General features: G+C 30.9%; 2 protein-coding genes and 1 pseudogene across 3 annotated transcripts; 2 read left to right on the top strand and 1 right to left on the bottom strand.

The window, feature by feature from the left end:
• The first annotated feature begins 4,514 nt into the window (after positions 1 to 4,514).
• LOC124820129 (agamous-like MADS-box protein AGL61 pseudogene) lies at positions 4,515 to 5,446 on the top strand (annotated as a pseudogene).
• A 3,192-nt stretch (positions 5,447 to 8,638) lies between these two features.
• On the top strand, positions 8,639 to 10,354 carry LOC124820136 (uncharacterized). Its single transcript, XM_047291780.2, has one exon. The coding sequence runs from the start codon at positions 8,849 to 8,851 to the stop codon at positions 10,094 to 10,096; it is 1,248 nt and encodes a 415-aa protein (XP_047147736.1). The 5' UTR covers positions 8,639 to 8,848; the 3' UTR covers positions 10,097 to 10,354.
• Positions 10,355 to 12,780: 2,426 nt separating this feature from the next.
• LOC124820134 (uncharacterized) lies at positions 12,781 to 15,185 on the bottom strand. 2 transcript variants are annotated; one of them, XM_047291779.2, is made up of 2 exons: positions 15,070 to 15,185; positions 12,781 to 14,355 (listed from the first exon to the last, which is right to left on the bottom strand). In XM_047291779.2, the coding sequence occupies exon 2, from the start codon at positions 14,295 to 14,297 to the stop codon at positions 12,969 to 12,971; it is 1,329 nt and encodes a 442-aa protein (XP_047147735.2). In that variant the 5' UTR covers positions 14,298 to 14,355; positions 15,070 to 15,185; the 3' UTR covers positions 12,781 to 12,968. The 2 variants fall into 2 exon arrangements, with proteins under 2 accessions (XP_047147735.2, XP_087950174.1); XM_088094048.1 differs by lacking the exon at positions 15,070 to 15,185 and adding an exon at positions 14,761 to 15,053.
• Positions 15,186 to 17,168: the final 1,983 nt, after the last annotated feature.

The raw sequence follows: 17,168 nt of genomic DNA, 5'->3' as shown, positions 1-17,168 counted from the left end.
GAAACTCAGATTTTATTCTTTGCATGCAACTGAAACAGTGTTCCTAGAACTTCTAGAATTAGATTATGGTTTGGAACTTACCAGTTACAGGATCTAAAGAGGTTCGGATCAATTCGAAGCTTACTGCCCCGTGAACGTTTCTATGGTTTCAGAAAACTGATTGGAGTTGAATGAAGTGAGTAATGGTAGAAGGAAGATGAAGGTTCGTAGAGAGAAGTTTGGAGAAGATGAAAGGTGTGGTTTTCTGAGGAAGACGAAGTGTGCGTATGAGTGAGAGATTTTCTCAAAACTCAGAATTTTGGGTGGATTCCACGTCAAACAGGAGAGCGTCTCCCAGTCTGCCACCTGCACATCAAACTCTGATTTGGAATTCTCTCCCGTGACACTTGGCGTGTGTGCATGCACAGATTGGTGCGTTTTTAATGCACTGAATGTGTGCAGTGGTGCGTGTTTCAGAGCGCGATGTGGCACTGTATTAGTGCACACCATAACAGTATATATTTCAGCAGATTTGAAATGGGATTTAATAGGATAAGCATTTGATTATACTTCATAAATCTGGTTTAACAAAGAATTATCATTGCTAATTTTATAGGGTCTTACATATGATGTCTTCGAAATACTGTCAATCTAATTATACCGAATAAAAACGTTTACAATTCAAATTATAATGTCTTCGAAATACTGCCAAACTAATTATATTAAATAAAAATATTTACAATTCAAATTATAATGTCCTCGAAATAATGTGAACCTAATTATATTGAATAAAAATGTTTACAATTCAAGATAGAATGAAAGTAGGAGCGATCAATCACTTCCAATGGACTATCATTCAAATTTTTTTTGTCTTTAAGTTTGTTTTCTGTTCATCACACCAATTGAGAATAATATAAAACTAGTTCAGATCTTAACGCATACACAATAAATATGTAAATAATATATAACATGTTATTTTATTTAGACTTTTTATTTATAATTTTTTATTAGATATTTTATTAGAGTCGTCTTACTACTGTTTAAATTATTTTAAATCTGATTATGAATTTAATTGTGATGTTTTTTATTACCTTACGACAATTAATCTTAACCGTTCAGTTCATTCCTTGACCGATCAGTCTCTATGCAGTACACTTTCTAATTAAAATAGTTTGAGTTTGGCACCATCTAATCTACTCCCATAATCATGGCTGCCTAATCATAATGTACATAAACATATGTATTATTTTAAAAAGAAAAACATATCTTTCTAATCCCTTTAATCAACTAAGTATAAAATGATATCATAATAAAATAAATTCATCACAATAACGAAATATTTATAAAATTCGTAAGGTCTTTTTTAGTCGGTATATTTTAGCAAAGTGTACCAAGTTTTAATGGACAAAAAATTTGCATTTAAAGAAAAACATAAGAGTATTTTAATAATTTTAATATTTAATTTAAAATAAAAAAATAAAAGTTAGTTATTTACCACCTTTTATTTTTTTTTTATTTAAGGGTTAAGGTTTAGAGTTTAGAATTTATGGTCTATGGTCTAGGGTTTCCGGTTTAGGGTTTAGGATTAAAGTAGAGTTATTAGTTTTCTTAAAATAAAAAATTAAAAGGTAGTTATTAATAAATAACGAACTTTTTTTTATTTTAAATTATATATTAAAATTATTAAAATACCTTTGGGTTTAAAGTGTGTTTTTCTTTGAATGAAGATTTTTTTGTCCATTAAAACTTGGTACACTTTGCTAAAATATACCGTTAGAAAAAAACATTACGTAAATTAGCAAACCATATATATATATATATATCCAATAGATTACATTCGTGAATAAATATTTACAAGTGTTTTATATTAATTCTTAGATAGTACAAATTAGTATGACATTCTTAAATTGTTAATTATATGCCAAAATGTAAACTTTTATATCTCAATTTCAATAAGGGTGAATTAGATTTTGACAAATTTTAAACTATTTAAACTTTTGATATTGTTTTAAAAGATTTTTCTGACCAATAAAGTAAAATGTATGGACAAGCAAAAGAACACAACAATTCTGCATTGGTTTAACTTTTAATTGAGTTTACATCCAGTCATTCTCCAACAATCTGAGTTAAATAACATGTTAGAGAAAATTCACTCGATTATAATAGTCGATAATACAATAACCATCCATGTATCTTCATCACACTCTAATACACAATAGTTCTAATCTAAATAGACTATACACACACCTCTTAAAGTCTTGCCTACCTACCAAAGACAAAAACAATTTACAAGAATGGTAACCTGGGTGCACCAGTAAGTGTAGATATCATAGTTAGTCATAACAAAATTATTAGTTCAATACACTTATGGACGTGTTTTTGTTTTAATTTAAACAAAATGAAAATGTTATTTGTACTTGAAAATGAGTTAGAACACATATATAGCCTAGCTACAAAATTGACGCATTTAATCGATCATGTTATTTTCATAACTGATTAGGCTTTAGTAACTGTTTTAATCGTTTAATTTGGTTCCTTAATCAATTAAAACAGAGAGAATATATTCCTAGCGTGTCTGTGACCCAATTTTGCTGGGAATCAAAGTGTGAGTCTACTTGACTAAAATCAAGACACAATGAAAATGATTATTTTGGTTTGACCCAATTAAGAGAATATATTTTCTTAATTTTTTATTTTGGTTTTGTTAGTCTATTTTACTAAAATCAAGACACAAGATGATTATTTTGGTTGACGTCAATTTGAGTTATTTATTTATTTTATATATATACACTTAATTTTTCAATTTAAGTTGTTATAATATATTTTTGTAGATCAATAATATTTATTGTTTGATATTAATTATAATTTTATAGACCAATGTCCGAGGAGACTACTTCGTTGTGGGTGTATTTTTTTTTTCAATTGATGTTTTTCGTGATTATTTTTTAATGATGCTTGAATTAATTTTGTTATCATCAACATAAATATTAATTTTTGTCAACAGTTTGTTTGTTTTTTCAATATTAGATTGAAAAACTATGAGCCAACATTAATATATAATTGTTATTTTATCAATATACTTGGAAAATTGTCACTTGACATTAATAAAAATAGTTAGAAAAAAACCGTCAATTATCAAGATCATATAAATAATCTTGATCAATGTCAACATAAATAATTGTGTTCGACATCGATAATTTTTTTTTAAATATTGGTTAAAAAAAGTGACAAATTTTGACAAAAATAAAACATCAATCCAAATCGATTATATGAAATAATTAATTTTTATAATTTTTAATTCTTAACAACTATTTAGCATTTAACTAAATTTTTATATATAATAATAATTAAAATACTTTATTTAAATAAATAATTAAAATTCATTATTTTTTCTATTCAAACAAAATATTTTAAAAATAAACTAATTTTAAAAAATAAATTTAATTTCAATGTAATTATATATCTTAAAAATTACAAAATTTTGTAAACCAATATAATTTTAAGCCTAACACGAACCATGGTTAGAGTTTCCGGCTTAAGTGTGCTGGTAGAAAAGAAAAAGATGTGATAAGTATATATTTAATGTTGAAGTTAATCATTAGCTTTAAATAACAAGAAGTTACACACAAGATGTTATTTTATATTCATCATGGAGATTAACTATTTATAACTTCCTGATTAACTCCATCCTTGAAATGAAAACTCAATTAAGAGTCTAATAATTAATTTTTTAATAAATTATTTTCTATCTTCTTTTTCTTGTATTATTTTTTTCATTTCTCGTTCAACCCATTTTTTCATCATATATGTAAAATAGTTAGTAACTTTATCATTGATCAGTATTAAGGAATTTAAATTATTATTTTTAAGTTGAGTTTTTTGTTTCAACTGCAATTTTTTATCCACAAATATCAAAACTGATCAAAGTTTAAAGATCAAACGATTAGTTTTTTGAAATGATATATTAAAAAGGCTAAGAGTTTTACATACTCCAACACACGCAATTGTTCACACTGTTTTTAGTCATCAAAAGTATTATGTCAAATAAATAATATGTCCGAAGATAGTTGTAAGAACTATTAATGATATGGTAATATTATTAATTTAATAATAACCATTTAAAAAATATATCAAATATGATTTTTGATTAATTAATAGTACAAAAACTTTTATACCCATAACATATGGGTATTAAATTCTTTAATATAATGCATAAAATGAAATGTACGTCAATATGTATGAAATAAAAGTCTACAAAAGAAACCCCAAATGGAATGAAAGAGAATAAACCTAGAAAATCAGAATTCAATACAGTTAAAACGTCTCACTGGGTAACATCGTCAATTTTCTTTTCCTCAATCTTAAATCTCGATATTTCTTTATATGATTTTATTCTCAGTTTATAATGTAATTATATTACCATTTACCCTATGACCAATATTTCAACCGAAAAGAAAAATAACAGAGTATAGTTAATTGTACAAAATTGATGCAGAAAGTAAATGTTAGGATAAAATATATAACATACATAGAGGTTTAAAATAATTAATTTTAGAAAAGTGAAAATCTTCTGATAAGGCGAAGTAAGAGATTGGAGATATGATATAATGAAGCATTAAGATTTAGGATTTGATAACTTGCTAATCCTGGAGTTTTTATAAAGAGTAATAAAACATTATGATAGGAGAGTTAAGTTTGTGAGTTGGCACACCTTAAACGTGAAATATAAATAGTGCATTATGTTCTCCAACTCCAGAACGCCAAATCGCAAACACCTTCAAAGCATGATGAAGAAAAAGTGCAGTTCAGGTCGGCAAAGGATTCCGATTGAGAAAATACCAAAAAAGAGTCACTTACAAGTAACATTTTCGAAGCGTCGTTCGGGACTCTTCAAAAAAGCGAGTGAGCTCTGCACACTCTGTGGAGTAGAAATCGCAATCATCGTTTTCTCTCCCGCGGACAAGGCCTTTTCGTTCGGCCACCCGCAAGTTGAATCCGTCGTTGATTCTTACGTAACTTCAAACTCATCACCAGAGTATAATCGCAGTGGTGGAGGTCACCAACTCGTTGAGGCTCATCGCAGTGCTAATATTCGTAATCTCAACGCGCAACTCACTCAGATTGTTAACGAGCTAGAGATGGAGAAAAGGCGAGGAGAAGAGCTGGATCGAGCGTGGAAAACGAGACAGAGCCAATTCTGGTGGGAGATCCCCGTTAACGAACTTGGATTGCAAGAGTTACAGCATTTGATGTTTTCGTTGGAGGAACTGAAAAACACTGTTGCAAAATATGCTACTCAAATAATGTCCATGGACCAAACTAGTATTGGGCCAACAGTTACTGGACCCGGGCCCATTGGATTTACCCTTGGGCCTTACGATGCCTTCGACACCAAACATGCTGATATTTACGCTAATGCCCCCGGTCTGAGCTTTCCATATTAATTAAATTAAAGACATGTACTTGCCAGTCCTATCCTTATTTCCCATTCTAATAAAATTGTTGTACAATGTTAGAATAATATAAAAAGAGGGTTTTTGAAAAGATAATGAGTGTAGAAGTAAAGCATAAATAGCTGTCACGTACCCTAAATTCCAAAGTGGTGATGTTACGTGAGAGAATCAACGGCAGATCGTAACAACACACATAAAATATCATTAATTGCCTGCATACGATTGTCATTTTCCTCCATTAATATTAATTGACTATTTCCTAATAAAAGAATTGTATGCAGTACTTTAAGGAGAAGCTTTCAAACAGAAAAAGGACGTCAAACATTTTCAAACTCGTCGTATGTAAGTGGGAGTAAAAATATTAAGAAAAGTCATTTTAAAGCTGGCTGGTTAGTATACAGTGCGTAATATATATATTATTATATTATTCTTAATATTATGTGATACAGTACTTTTATAAAATATATAATTCATGTATTTAAGTTTACATATATAATAATAATAATGCAAAACTCATAGGTATTATTAATATTTATATAGAGGTATAACTGACCTGGACTAGGTTGAGTTTGATATACTCTTTTATTAATTCAACCAGTTTAAATTTAACTGGGTTAAGTTTTATCAAATTTACGATCTATACCAGCTGTAATTGAACTGGGAATAAGTTGAGTAATTTAAACTATACTATAAAATAAATATTTCCAGTATTTTTTAATAATAACTAGAGAAAATATATGCTTTAAAGTTTTCTTTTTTATTATAATAAAAAATATTTTCTATAATTTTATTGTAAAGATAAATGTTTTTTATTTATTTTGTAAGTAGATTCATAATTAAAAAATGATTAAGTTAGAAAAAGGGTTAAATTTAAAATAAAAAACATTTATTTAAAAAGTAAAATTAATAAAAAAATATTTTATTTATTTATTTAAAGGATAAATTGAAAGTTAAATATGGATAAAAAAAGAATATATATAGATATAGACAAAGTAGCGACAATACTTATAATTAGTAAAAAATATTTATCTTCTAATTGTATTTATCCAGTTTGAAATTTATGATTAGGTTTGTTAGTTTGGTACAGAAACTTATTTTTCATAGAAACAAATAAAACTTTCAAATTTGGAATTAATTGATTTATGATAACCCAACCATATTCTCGAAGCAACAATTTGAATAAAGTGGAAACTGTATATATTATATATTTTTTTGGAAAGCTTAAAATTGTTCATTATATATGTCAATAGTTGGTGAACAACAAAATAAACTTAGAGGTATAGAAGAGGTTAGATTTAGTTTGCATCTACGAACATCTCATGATAAATCACAATTAATAAAGAAAAATGATACTTGAACAACCATTTTTTACAACATTTAGACACGCGCACACGTGTCAAAATCTGAGTGGTCCAGTTGGAAAAATTAAATGAAAATGGACCACTCAGATTTTGACACGTGTGCGCGTGTCTAAATGTTGTCAGAAATGGTTGTTCAAGTGTCATTTTCCATTAATAAAATAACGTCTTTATTTTATTTCTTGTTATGATTAGACTATATTATTCCAATTATAATTATTTGTTTATATGAGTATATATATATATATATATATATATATATTTATTAAAAAATAATATTGAATATTTGGAACAGGTGTGTGATAGTTGGATCTCCGACAGAGGTGTGAGAAACATAGATGTACGCAAAGGTGACGGCGTACGTGCGCACTCTGAACACGACACCCTTTGGCCAACCACGCTTCGCTGGTATCCACTCTCTCTCTCTACAGCTCATTGCCTCAATTTCATAACACTTTTTCTGTTACCTCTGTGTTACAACTGTATCACTCCCATCCCGCCACGTCAGATAACACCATTTTATCACCACCACTCCAATCATTACATCATATTAATTCAATAGACTAAAACATAGTTATTATGAATTTATATGCTGCGGAGAGGTTCTATGAAATAATTTTCTGGATCAAGAGAAAAGTGAATGATTGAATTTAAGAAAAATTGAAAATGAATTAATTGTTATTATTTTAAGCATTAGCATAAAAATTTCATTAGGAAAAAATTTAATATATAACTAAGCAAGGTAGTTGAAAATCAAGGTAAAAATGAACAAATTATAAACTATTGTATTTTATTTGATTAATTAGTCAATAAAAAACCAGTAATTTTCTGTCATTAAAAACACGCCTAAATAAAAGAGAACGAATGTAAAAGTTATCTTATTTTTAAGAATTATAATAAACATGTGATATTGTGCTGGTTTAAAAATGAATATTATATCGTTTTTCTTGAAAACTTTTCAAAAATGTCATCGTATAGAGAAAATCATATCTAGATGATTAAGTACACCTTTTTATTTATATTGGTTTTTCTTTCGAAACTCAAAACAAAAATATTATAGTGGCATTGAGAAAACCTAGCTAGATGATTAATTTCACCTTTCTATTTATTTATTTTTTATGAATATGTATGTATTATAATATCACGTCATTTATTAATTGTTGTTATCAACACTAATTTGAATGAAATGATATTTAAATTTTCTTAATCGAGATTATTGACTGATAGGAATGATAAAATATTATGAAGGAGAAAATGTCTTAGTTGTATTTGAAAAAATAGTTAAAGATAATATACATTATACCAACAACAATTAATTAAATTTTATGGCTTATATTACCTATAAAAGAAAATTAAGCAAATCACTGCGTCCACTATTAATGTTTCCGTATTTGGTGATTTTGATAAGAATAAGCGACAGTCAAAATGTGGTATATTTTGAATTGGTAAGAAGGGAGAAAGGTATTTATTAATGCTGTTTTTATTTTTATTAATTTACCATTTACTAGAGGTTTTTGAATTATGAATTATGAAATATGGTGGACTTAATTAAAATAAAAGAGTGGGGAATAAAAACTGTAGCCATTATCTTTAATTGAACCTGTTGATTCATGTATGAAAATTTAAATTGAATAAATGGGTAATAAAGAAGGAAGAGTATTATTCTCTGTATCAAAACCTGAAAGCAAAATAAATAAATTTTGATGGTAAATAAAAGTAATAGAGTATATTAAAAGAAAATAATGGAATTTATATTATTATTTGTAAAATATGGAAGTAAAATATTAATTGATAATTAATGATAAAAGAGAAAGAAGAAAGAATGAGAAATGCGAAAGAAAGAATAATGAATCTCCAACAGGTTACAGGCTGTCATATTCAGTTTCCTTGATAATCTCTCCTTTCTCTCTCTCGTTGAGTGTCACCTCAGCTGTCAATGTACAAATATATGAATATGAGTGAGCAGTTGCTTCCTCAACGCCAAAATCTATTGGCTACTCTCTCATATTAATCGAATCCACCCTCAAGCTTCATTCATTCATCACTCTTTCATTCAACATGGATCCGTGCCCCTTCGTGCGGATTCTCGTCGGAAACCTCGCCGTGAAGTCGCCGGCGTCGTCCAAACCTTCTTCGTTCTCAGGCAAGGTGCACCCTTCCACTTCTTCCTTATTCTGCAAGATTCAACTGAAGGGAGTGGATTGTGAGGAATCTCTTTCAGGCAGCAACGTGTGCAGTGTTCCTCTGATAACGGAGTTGGATCCACATCCTCGGTCGCTGGCGGCATCCTTCGATTTCTCCAAACCCAAAATCACGAAAGCGTCTAAGAAAGCCCAGATAAAGATATGGGTGTACAAGGGGGCGGCCACTCCCTCCTGCATCTTCACCTCCGCCAAACTAATAGGCAAAATCTCCATTCCCCTCGATCTCACCCTCGCCGAATCACGCTCCTGCACTTTCCACAACGGTTGGCTCCCCCTTACCAAAACCACCAACCGGGTCCAGTTACTTCATTTAACTATCCGGGCCGACCCGGACCCGCGCTTCGTCTTCCGCTTCGACGGCGAGCCGGAGTGTAGCCCCCAGGTTTTCCAAATCAAAGGCGACGTCAAGCAACCCGTTTTCACTTGCAAGTTCAGCTTCAGGGACAAGAATCCCGCTCACTTCCCTTCGCCCAACGCTAACAGTACCGCCGAGCGAAAAGGATGGTCCATCACCGTTCACGACCTTTCCGGCTCGCCGGTAGCCGCCGCCTCCATGGCCACGCCCTTTGTGCCTTCCCCGGGTTCGCAGCGGGTCAGCCGCTCCAACCCTGGAGCCTGGCTCATAATCCGCCCCGACGGAGACGGCACGTGGAAGCCCTGGGGCCGCCTCGAGGCCTGGCGCGAGCCCAACAACTCCAACGCCGTGGGCTACCGATTTCAAATCCTCCCCGCTACCGCTGACCCAGTCACCCTCGCAGGGTCCACCATCAGCTCCCAACACGGCGGGAAATTCACCATCGACGCTACCTCCGGCGTCACTCCGTTGAACACTCCGCGCGGCAGCTGGGATCTCGGGTCCGGGTCCGGGTCCAGTTTGGATTTCGGATTTGAACCGAATTCCCTTTTTAACAAGGGGTTTGTGATGTCAGCGACAGTGGACGGTGAAGGGAAGTGTAGCAAGCCCGAAGTGGAGGTTGGGGTACAGCACGTGACTTGCACGGAAGATGCTGCTGCTTTCGTTGCTCTCGCGGCGGCCCTGGATTTGAGTATGGACGCTTGCAAGCTGTTCTCCCAGAAACTCCGCAAGGAGTTAAGGCAGTAGATTCTGGATTTTGTCTTTTCGAGGTGAATTCCTCTGTCATTCTTAAGGCTATGTTCTGTGACCATTTTGGAGAGACCAAGACTCAGTTTTTTTTTTTTTTTGAGTTTTTTTGAGTTGGAGTGAAGATGTACAGTTAGGAAATTATTTGGCATTTTTTTTAGTACAGACATAAAGTTTTGAATTTATTTTTGATGATCTTGTATTCTTTTATTCTTCGTTTTTTTATGAAGAGTTGCTCTGTACAGAGTTTTTAATTGATGTCTGGTGTGCATCAGAATCCTATGCACGAGTGCGTGATCTCTGATACCAGAATTTACCTGTATTATTTTCTTACCTTCTCATAATAAAGAAATGAATGTAAATATTTGGAAAGCGAAAAGCAATAATAATGGGATGAGAAGGAGCAAAGCATAAATAAGGCCAGCCTGTAGACAGCCAAAATGCTTCTGTCCACATCAAACCTTGATATTATATTTCCAATTTTATAGCCACATTTCAAAAAACTCAAAATCACTTTCAAAACTTCTTGACTTCAATTAACGGCTTTTAAGGGTTACCTTTATTTTTATTTTTTCCAAAATAATCAATATTAACATACAAAAATTGTTAACAATTATTTAATGTTTATTTCCATTGTGAAAGTAATTTGTTGGTTGGAATAATTTTCTTTTGACGTATAAATAATTAATAATATAGACAAAAAATGTCAGATACATTAAAAAGAGATAATTGATTATGGTGCAGGATGGATTATATCTTATAAAGATGTTCAATTTAAGTTGATTATTACATGGCACAAACAATTTTGATATATAATTCATTATATTAATGGGTATTTTGATATATAATTCATTATATTATTTAATTAATTATTTTTTTTATTCTTTCACATAAATCTCAAATCTATTACAAACTTTTTCTTAATTCAACCTAATACAAACAAGCTTACTCTACTAAATTTTATCTCCTTTGTTTCTCTTTCCACAGGGATAACAAGTCAAGGTTCTAATTTTCACTGCTTTCCAATAGACTTCACTTTAATTTGAATTTTAAATTCGCTCAACATCTTTCTCAAACCACAATCTTTGAACTTAGTTCATATATCTGATGTTCTTAATTATTTATTTCTTTCAATTCATTCTTTAAATTAATTTTGAAATTAAATTTTAAAATCTTTTTAAAATAATCTATAACAGTTAAAAATAATCATACATTACTTGTCAAAATTTCATCTACATATTTTTAAAAAATACATATATTAAAATTCGCAGTTATACATGTAAAATATCCTATACAGGCAATTCTATAAGACAGTAGTACATTGACAGGTAGTAGAATGACAGAGAGAAACTTGTGCATCTATTATTGAGAAGTTGAGTTGCCACTGAGGAATCTAATCCAAATCAACAGTGATGAGCTTAAACCCAGCTCGAGGCCTGCAATTGCACCACTAAACAAGATGAAAGAGTAACCAGCATTATCCATTAATTAATGTATTCACACAATGCAGTGATTTGTAAGGGACGAAAAGGCTCCATTTGAATTCAATTTGCCGTACCATATGACTCAGCTGCTGTATTTTGGTGCAGAAATGTAGTTGTGGACAACTGGAATGGACATGTCCTCTTCCATGGCCCGCAAGAATCATCCTTTCTGTCAGCTTCAAACAGATAAAGATGACAGTATAAACTCATCTCTACCATCCAATTACTCATTTCAAAATCTAGCCAACTCATCACTCATCATATTAAACTAATACACACACAACCACATACTTCCATCATATTTTTTTTTAATACATTGATAGTGCCATCGATTTCAAATTTTTTAAATAGAATTTGATTTTAAATTCCGTAAAAGCATGTACTCTACTAAAGATAATAGATATAATTAACAAATACTCCACACTAATACTATATTATGATTACAGAAAAATGTTTCTTTAGAATTTAGGGTTAAATATGTTTTTAGTCCCTAAACTATTGGCCGTTTCTGGTTTTCGTCCCTCTTCCAAAGTAAGGTACAATTTGGTCCTCATTCTTTAGAAAAACGTTCGTTTTAATCCTCAAAATTTTATTTTTAGTCCTCGTTTTAGTCCTCAAAACGTTCGTTTTTTCGACTAAAACGAACGTTTTTTAAAGATTGAGGACTAAATTGTACCTTACTTTGGAAGAGGGACGAAAACCAGAAACGGTCAATAGTTTAGGGACTAAAAACATATTTAACCCTAGAATTTAATATCAACGAGAAATTATAAAATTACATAAAGACAAATCCATTTAATTAATCCTATTCATAATTTTATAATAGATGAATTTTAACTAACCAGTAAAGTGCACAATTTTGAAAGTTCAAATATTTTTGTAATTAATGAAATTAAGTGCTTGCCAAAAATGTGTCCAAAATATGTTACTACCATGCCTTAAAAAAAAAAAAAAATATATATATATATATATATATATATATATATATATATATAAATAAATATTTCTTCCATTTTTTTTCAATTCATTTCTTTTTAATATTTCCCTAACCTTTCTTTCCACTGTATCAAAGCATAAAAGAGGAAGAAAAGAAATAGATTGGATATTATAACGAGAGATAGGAACAAGAAGACTAATGGGGAAAAGGAAAAAGAAGATTGCAGGGTAAGTAATAAAACAAAGCAGCAAAACAGCAGTAGATAGTGGAAAAAAAAAACTAGTTACATATTCAAACTTTGATATGAATATCCACAAGCCTACCTTTGTAACTTTGATGGTCTTGCCTAGACATTTATCTTTTTGACAGGAAAAAGTGTTCAAATATTAACATGGGTCGAAACAAAAACTCTAATCTCTCAGCTCTTCTTGAGAACAAAAAGATCATGCTTTTAGTCTGTTGCAATGGCGTCAACAATATCCCCTTCTTTTATAATATCTGGCAACGTATCCAGATCAGTTCGGTCCTCTGGGACACTCTTGAGGATGTGAGAATCAGATGAATCACCTTTGAATCCATCCTTAATAGAATCAGTGTTCTCATTCGTATGAGCAATATTCAGAGTATTGTTAGTTTCACTCACTTCAGTGTTATTATCTGTTTCATTTGATGCCACAGATTTTGTTGTGTTCTCTAGTACACCACCCTCTAGATTAGAAGATTCACCTGCAGCTGCATCTCCCTTTTCTATTTCAACAGGGACTGCCGAGTTAGAACCGGGCTGGTTTTCTTCAGAGACCTTATTGCCACCCTGCACTAACCCGTCCGTGAGTATATTTTTTACTATCCCGGTTACTGTTGTGTTCACGGTACCAGTTTGAGTTTGGTATGATTCAGAAAATATCACCGTTTTATTCGGTTCAAATGAAGTATTGGCGCTGGTTCTTGTCAAGTCATTGCTCCCTCCAGCAATCACTACTGTCAGATGATTAGTGCCTGCTTCTGAATGACTGTCCAAAAATGTCGTGGTAACATTGTGTAGATGTGAGCTATACACAGAGTTGGACAAGCTCGCATTGAAAGACTGCTCACTCGCCAATTCAGCTTCTTTATTATTAAAATCTGAGTTTACATCAGGGTTTTCTAAAAGTGACACAGTTTCAGTGCTAGTTGTAGTAGTATCGTGAGTCACAGCACTAGAAGCATCATCCCCCTTGTAATGTTGCTCCCGAGCTTCATGACTATTGTGCTTTTCAACTGAACCATCCCTTTCCTCCTCCTTACTGTGGTTTTCTTTCTCATCACTCTCCTCTTCCTTTTCTTCCTCATCGTCGGGCAGATCTTCATCACGATCAGTATCGGCTGCTGATTGCTCTTGATCAGTCTCATCTATCTCATCATCTCCTCCACCCCTTTCATCTTCCATCTCATCGGTTCTGCTTTCATCTTCCTCTTCCTCATCTACTCTCACTCCAAACTTGTCATCATTTTCTTCAAATTCATGCTCATTTCCTTCTTCTTCACGTTCATTGTGTTCATGCTTATCTTCATCCTTACCCGGATGAAGATCTTTTCTACCAAGTTTCGGAGTCCGATACACAGTCTTAGTTCCAACTGACACTTCTTTATCATTTTCATCATATTCATTTTTCTTATCACGAGAGTGCTTAACCTGATAGATCAACCAGAAGCAAACGCCCAACAACAGAATAATCTGCAGAATATGCTTTACCTTGATGCCTCTGGTTCTGTTGTTCCTACTTGGCCACCGCTTAATCATGCTTAACTTACACAGAAACTCCTAATAGTAACTGATCCGAATGGCTAGGCCAGACTCCCTGCTTTCAATTGGAAAAACATAATTAAAGAACTACGTGAACAATTATCAGTAATGTAAAGATACACTAATAACCAGAAATTCATGTATCAAATCAATGGCCACGTATTTAAAAAGAAAGCTCCAGAGTTCCAAGAAATGAAAAAAAGAAAGATAAACCATTTAACATCAACTTGGAAACAACATTTATCCACCATTCACGAACATCTTAACACAGATAGCATACAATAGTGGGGGAAGGAGGGTGGGAGATGGAATAAAGAACTAAAGAACAAACATTTCAGGCAAAAACCCATAACCCGTGTCAAAAGAAAATTTCAATTTCAACAAAAGCTGATCAGAATCATTTAGAATAATTATAAACACAGTCAATACTAACTCAACTCTAAACAAAAGAAAACAATACCAGATTATCGCCGGATGGTTCTCCAGCAGAAACAAATGCTCCCCCAAAGAAAACCCAATTAAAAAAAGAACAATTTAAGAGAAAAGTGGAAGGGCGATGAGTGCTGTGTGGGGGGTTTTAGAGCAAACCCTAAAGAAAGAAAGAAAAAAAACACAACCAACAGAAAATTTGAAAGAACAGAACAAAATAAATCTTGATAGATATGAACAGAATTCCTTCATTCTATGAGTGAGAAAAAAGAAAGTTTGAATAGAGAAAAGGCAAAAGCTTGTTCCATAAAGGAAGATAAAAGGTAAGAAGGAACATCACCTGAATGAGAAGCAATGCAATGGAAGTAAGTAACGAGTTTAGTTGTTAACTCAGGAGAAGACTATAGCCATATATAGCTTGCAGAGGCTTTTCTTCACTCCAACTGCTTTCTTCCCAAATTAAACCATAATTTTTTGTATTATAGAGAATTATTTTAGTTTAATTTATTTTAATTTAAAAAACATTACTTATTAAAAGATAAAATTGAAAAATAAATGTGTATACTAAAAGGATAAATTCACAGTACTCAACAATACTCTAATTTAATTTAATTACTTAAATTAAAAAGAATCAATATTTATGAGATTGTATCAATGCTTTTTAAAATTTTTTTATCAGCCTATACTTTATTTTCAATATAAATTTATGTGTTATAAGATATATAATACAAGAATAAATATAAATAATATCTTATTTTTAAAATTGGGTATTAGTATAGAGTTGAGTAAATACTTTTATGTTTTTTTACATAAAAATAACGATAAAGAAAAAAAGTTTTGTAACCATTGACTATAAGAAGAAGAACAAAGATGAACAAAGAACAAATTTGTTCATGAGCCATTCCTTCATGTTGTAGTCCCACACACAAATGTTTAGTTTCATTAGTCGACATCATTAATTAATCTTTTTCATATAATCAAATTATTGTTTTTGATATAAATAAATTTATATTAAGTAGTAGACTATAAGTATATTATTATTATTATTATTATTATTATTATTATTATTATTAGTTTATGATTTGAAACTTTTTTTATATATTATTATTATTTTAATTGATCATTATTATTGTTATCTTTAAGATTATATTGTTATTATTATTGTTTATGATTTTTTTATTATTAAATTTATTATTTTATGAATTCATTTTAACTGTCATTATTATCATTAATTTGTTTATTATTATTATTTTTCACTTGTTATTACTAATCCAAGTCCATAAAAAACAGATGATCAATTATAACCATGTTTTAAATTGAATGTGGACACATAATTAATTGCAGCTATAACTTAGTGGATTATGCGATTTTTCTTCACAATAATATACATATGTTAAGTAAATGAAAGATAATATTAATTCTGTGAGGATTTTATGATTATAAATAAAAAGACATGTACAAACTTTTGTTATGGAAGAAATCTAATTTTGTTTTATTTTTTATTATGAGATTCTTCTATATTGATACGAAATATCTTTCAAATTTTGATACATAATATTTCGTTTTATGATTTTGACACATGATATATTTCAAATACATTTCAAATACAGTTAAAATGATAAACTAATTTAACGTAAATAAATTAAATTTACGGTGATTATTTATTTTCTTACTTTAACTTGAATTTATAGATTTTTAAATTAACTTTTTATTAAGACTTAATCACAGTTCAAAAGCAAATAAATATACTTTATCTATAAACATGTTTAATTTGTAACATGATCAATTAACATGTATTTGACTAATCCTTACCCACTCTTTAATCAAGATTGTCCCATGTGTCCGGTAAACAATAATGAAAACATTGATCGTCTGATCAATATGAAGACCTCTCGATCATACTATATATAACTAAATACATAAATAATGTTACTAATTAAATGATGTTACTAATTGAGCCATAAATTTAATGAGTTGAGTAATCAATAATCTCATTAAATGGTTTGAAATAGGCATAAGAGGGAGATGAGACTCTAGAATAAGAAAGGAAAGGATTGGCGTGGCCATAAAGGACATTCAGAAGTATGGTATTCCAAGCCTATGGCTACTTCCAATCATTTAATTTCTTAATAATAGGTGGTTAAAATATTCCTGAGGCAGATATGAGTGCGAGACGTTGGTTTAGTGGAAAATGATGATTAAGAAGGATGGCGAAAGAAGACTGGCACTTGGTTGTGCTGTGACTTTCTTTTTCTCCCAATTCTAAATAAATATCTTTCTTGGTTGACGTTTCAGTCAATTTTGATGGCCCAAATGTACCATTTCTGTGTTGCATTATCACCAAATGGAAAGTTCTTTTTCACCTCATCCTAGGTAGGCTTCAACCCCTTCTGCATGTTTGTTTCTTTAGGCTGGGCACATTACGCATAATTTTCAAAT

This window comes from Vigna umbellata, chromosome 7 (genome assembly GCF_029865625.1).
Source record: "Vigna umbellata cultivar VRB3 chromosome 7, Vumbellata_1.0, whole genome shotgun sequence".
Classification (NCBI taxonomy): Eukaryota; Viridiplantae; Streptophyta; class Magnoliopsida; order Fabales; family Fabaceae; genus Vigna; species Vigna umbellata.
This window is presented reverse-complemented; position numbering and strand designations above follow the sequence as displayed.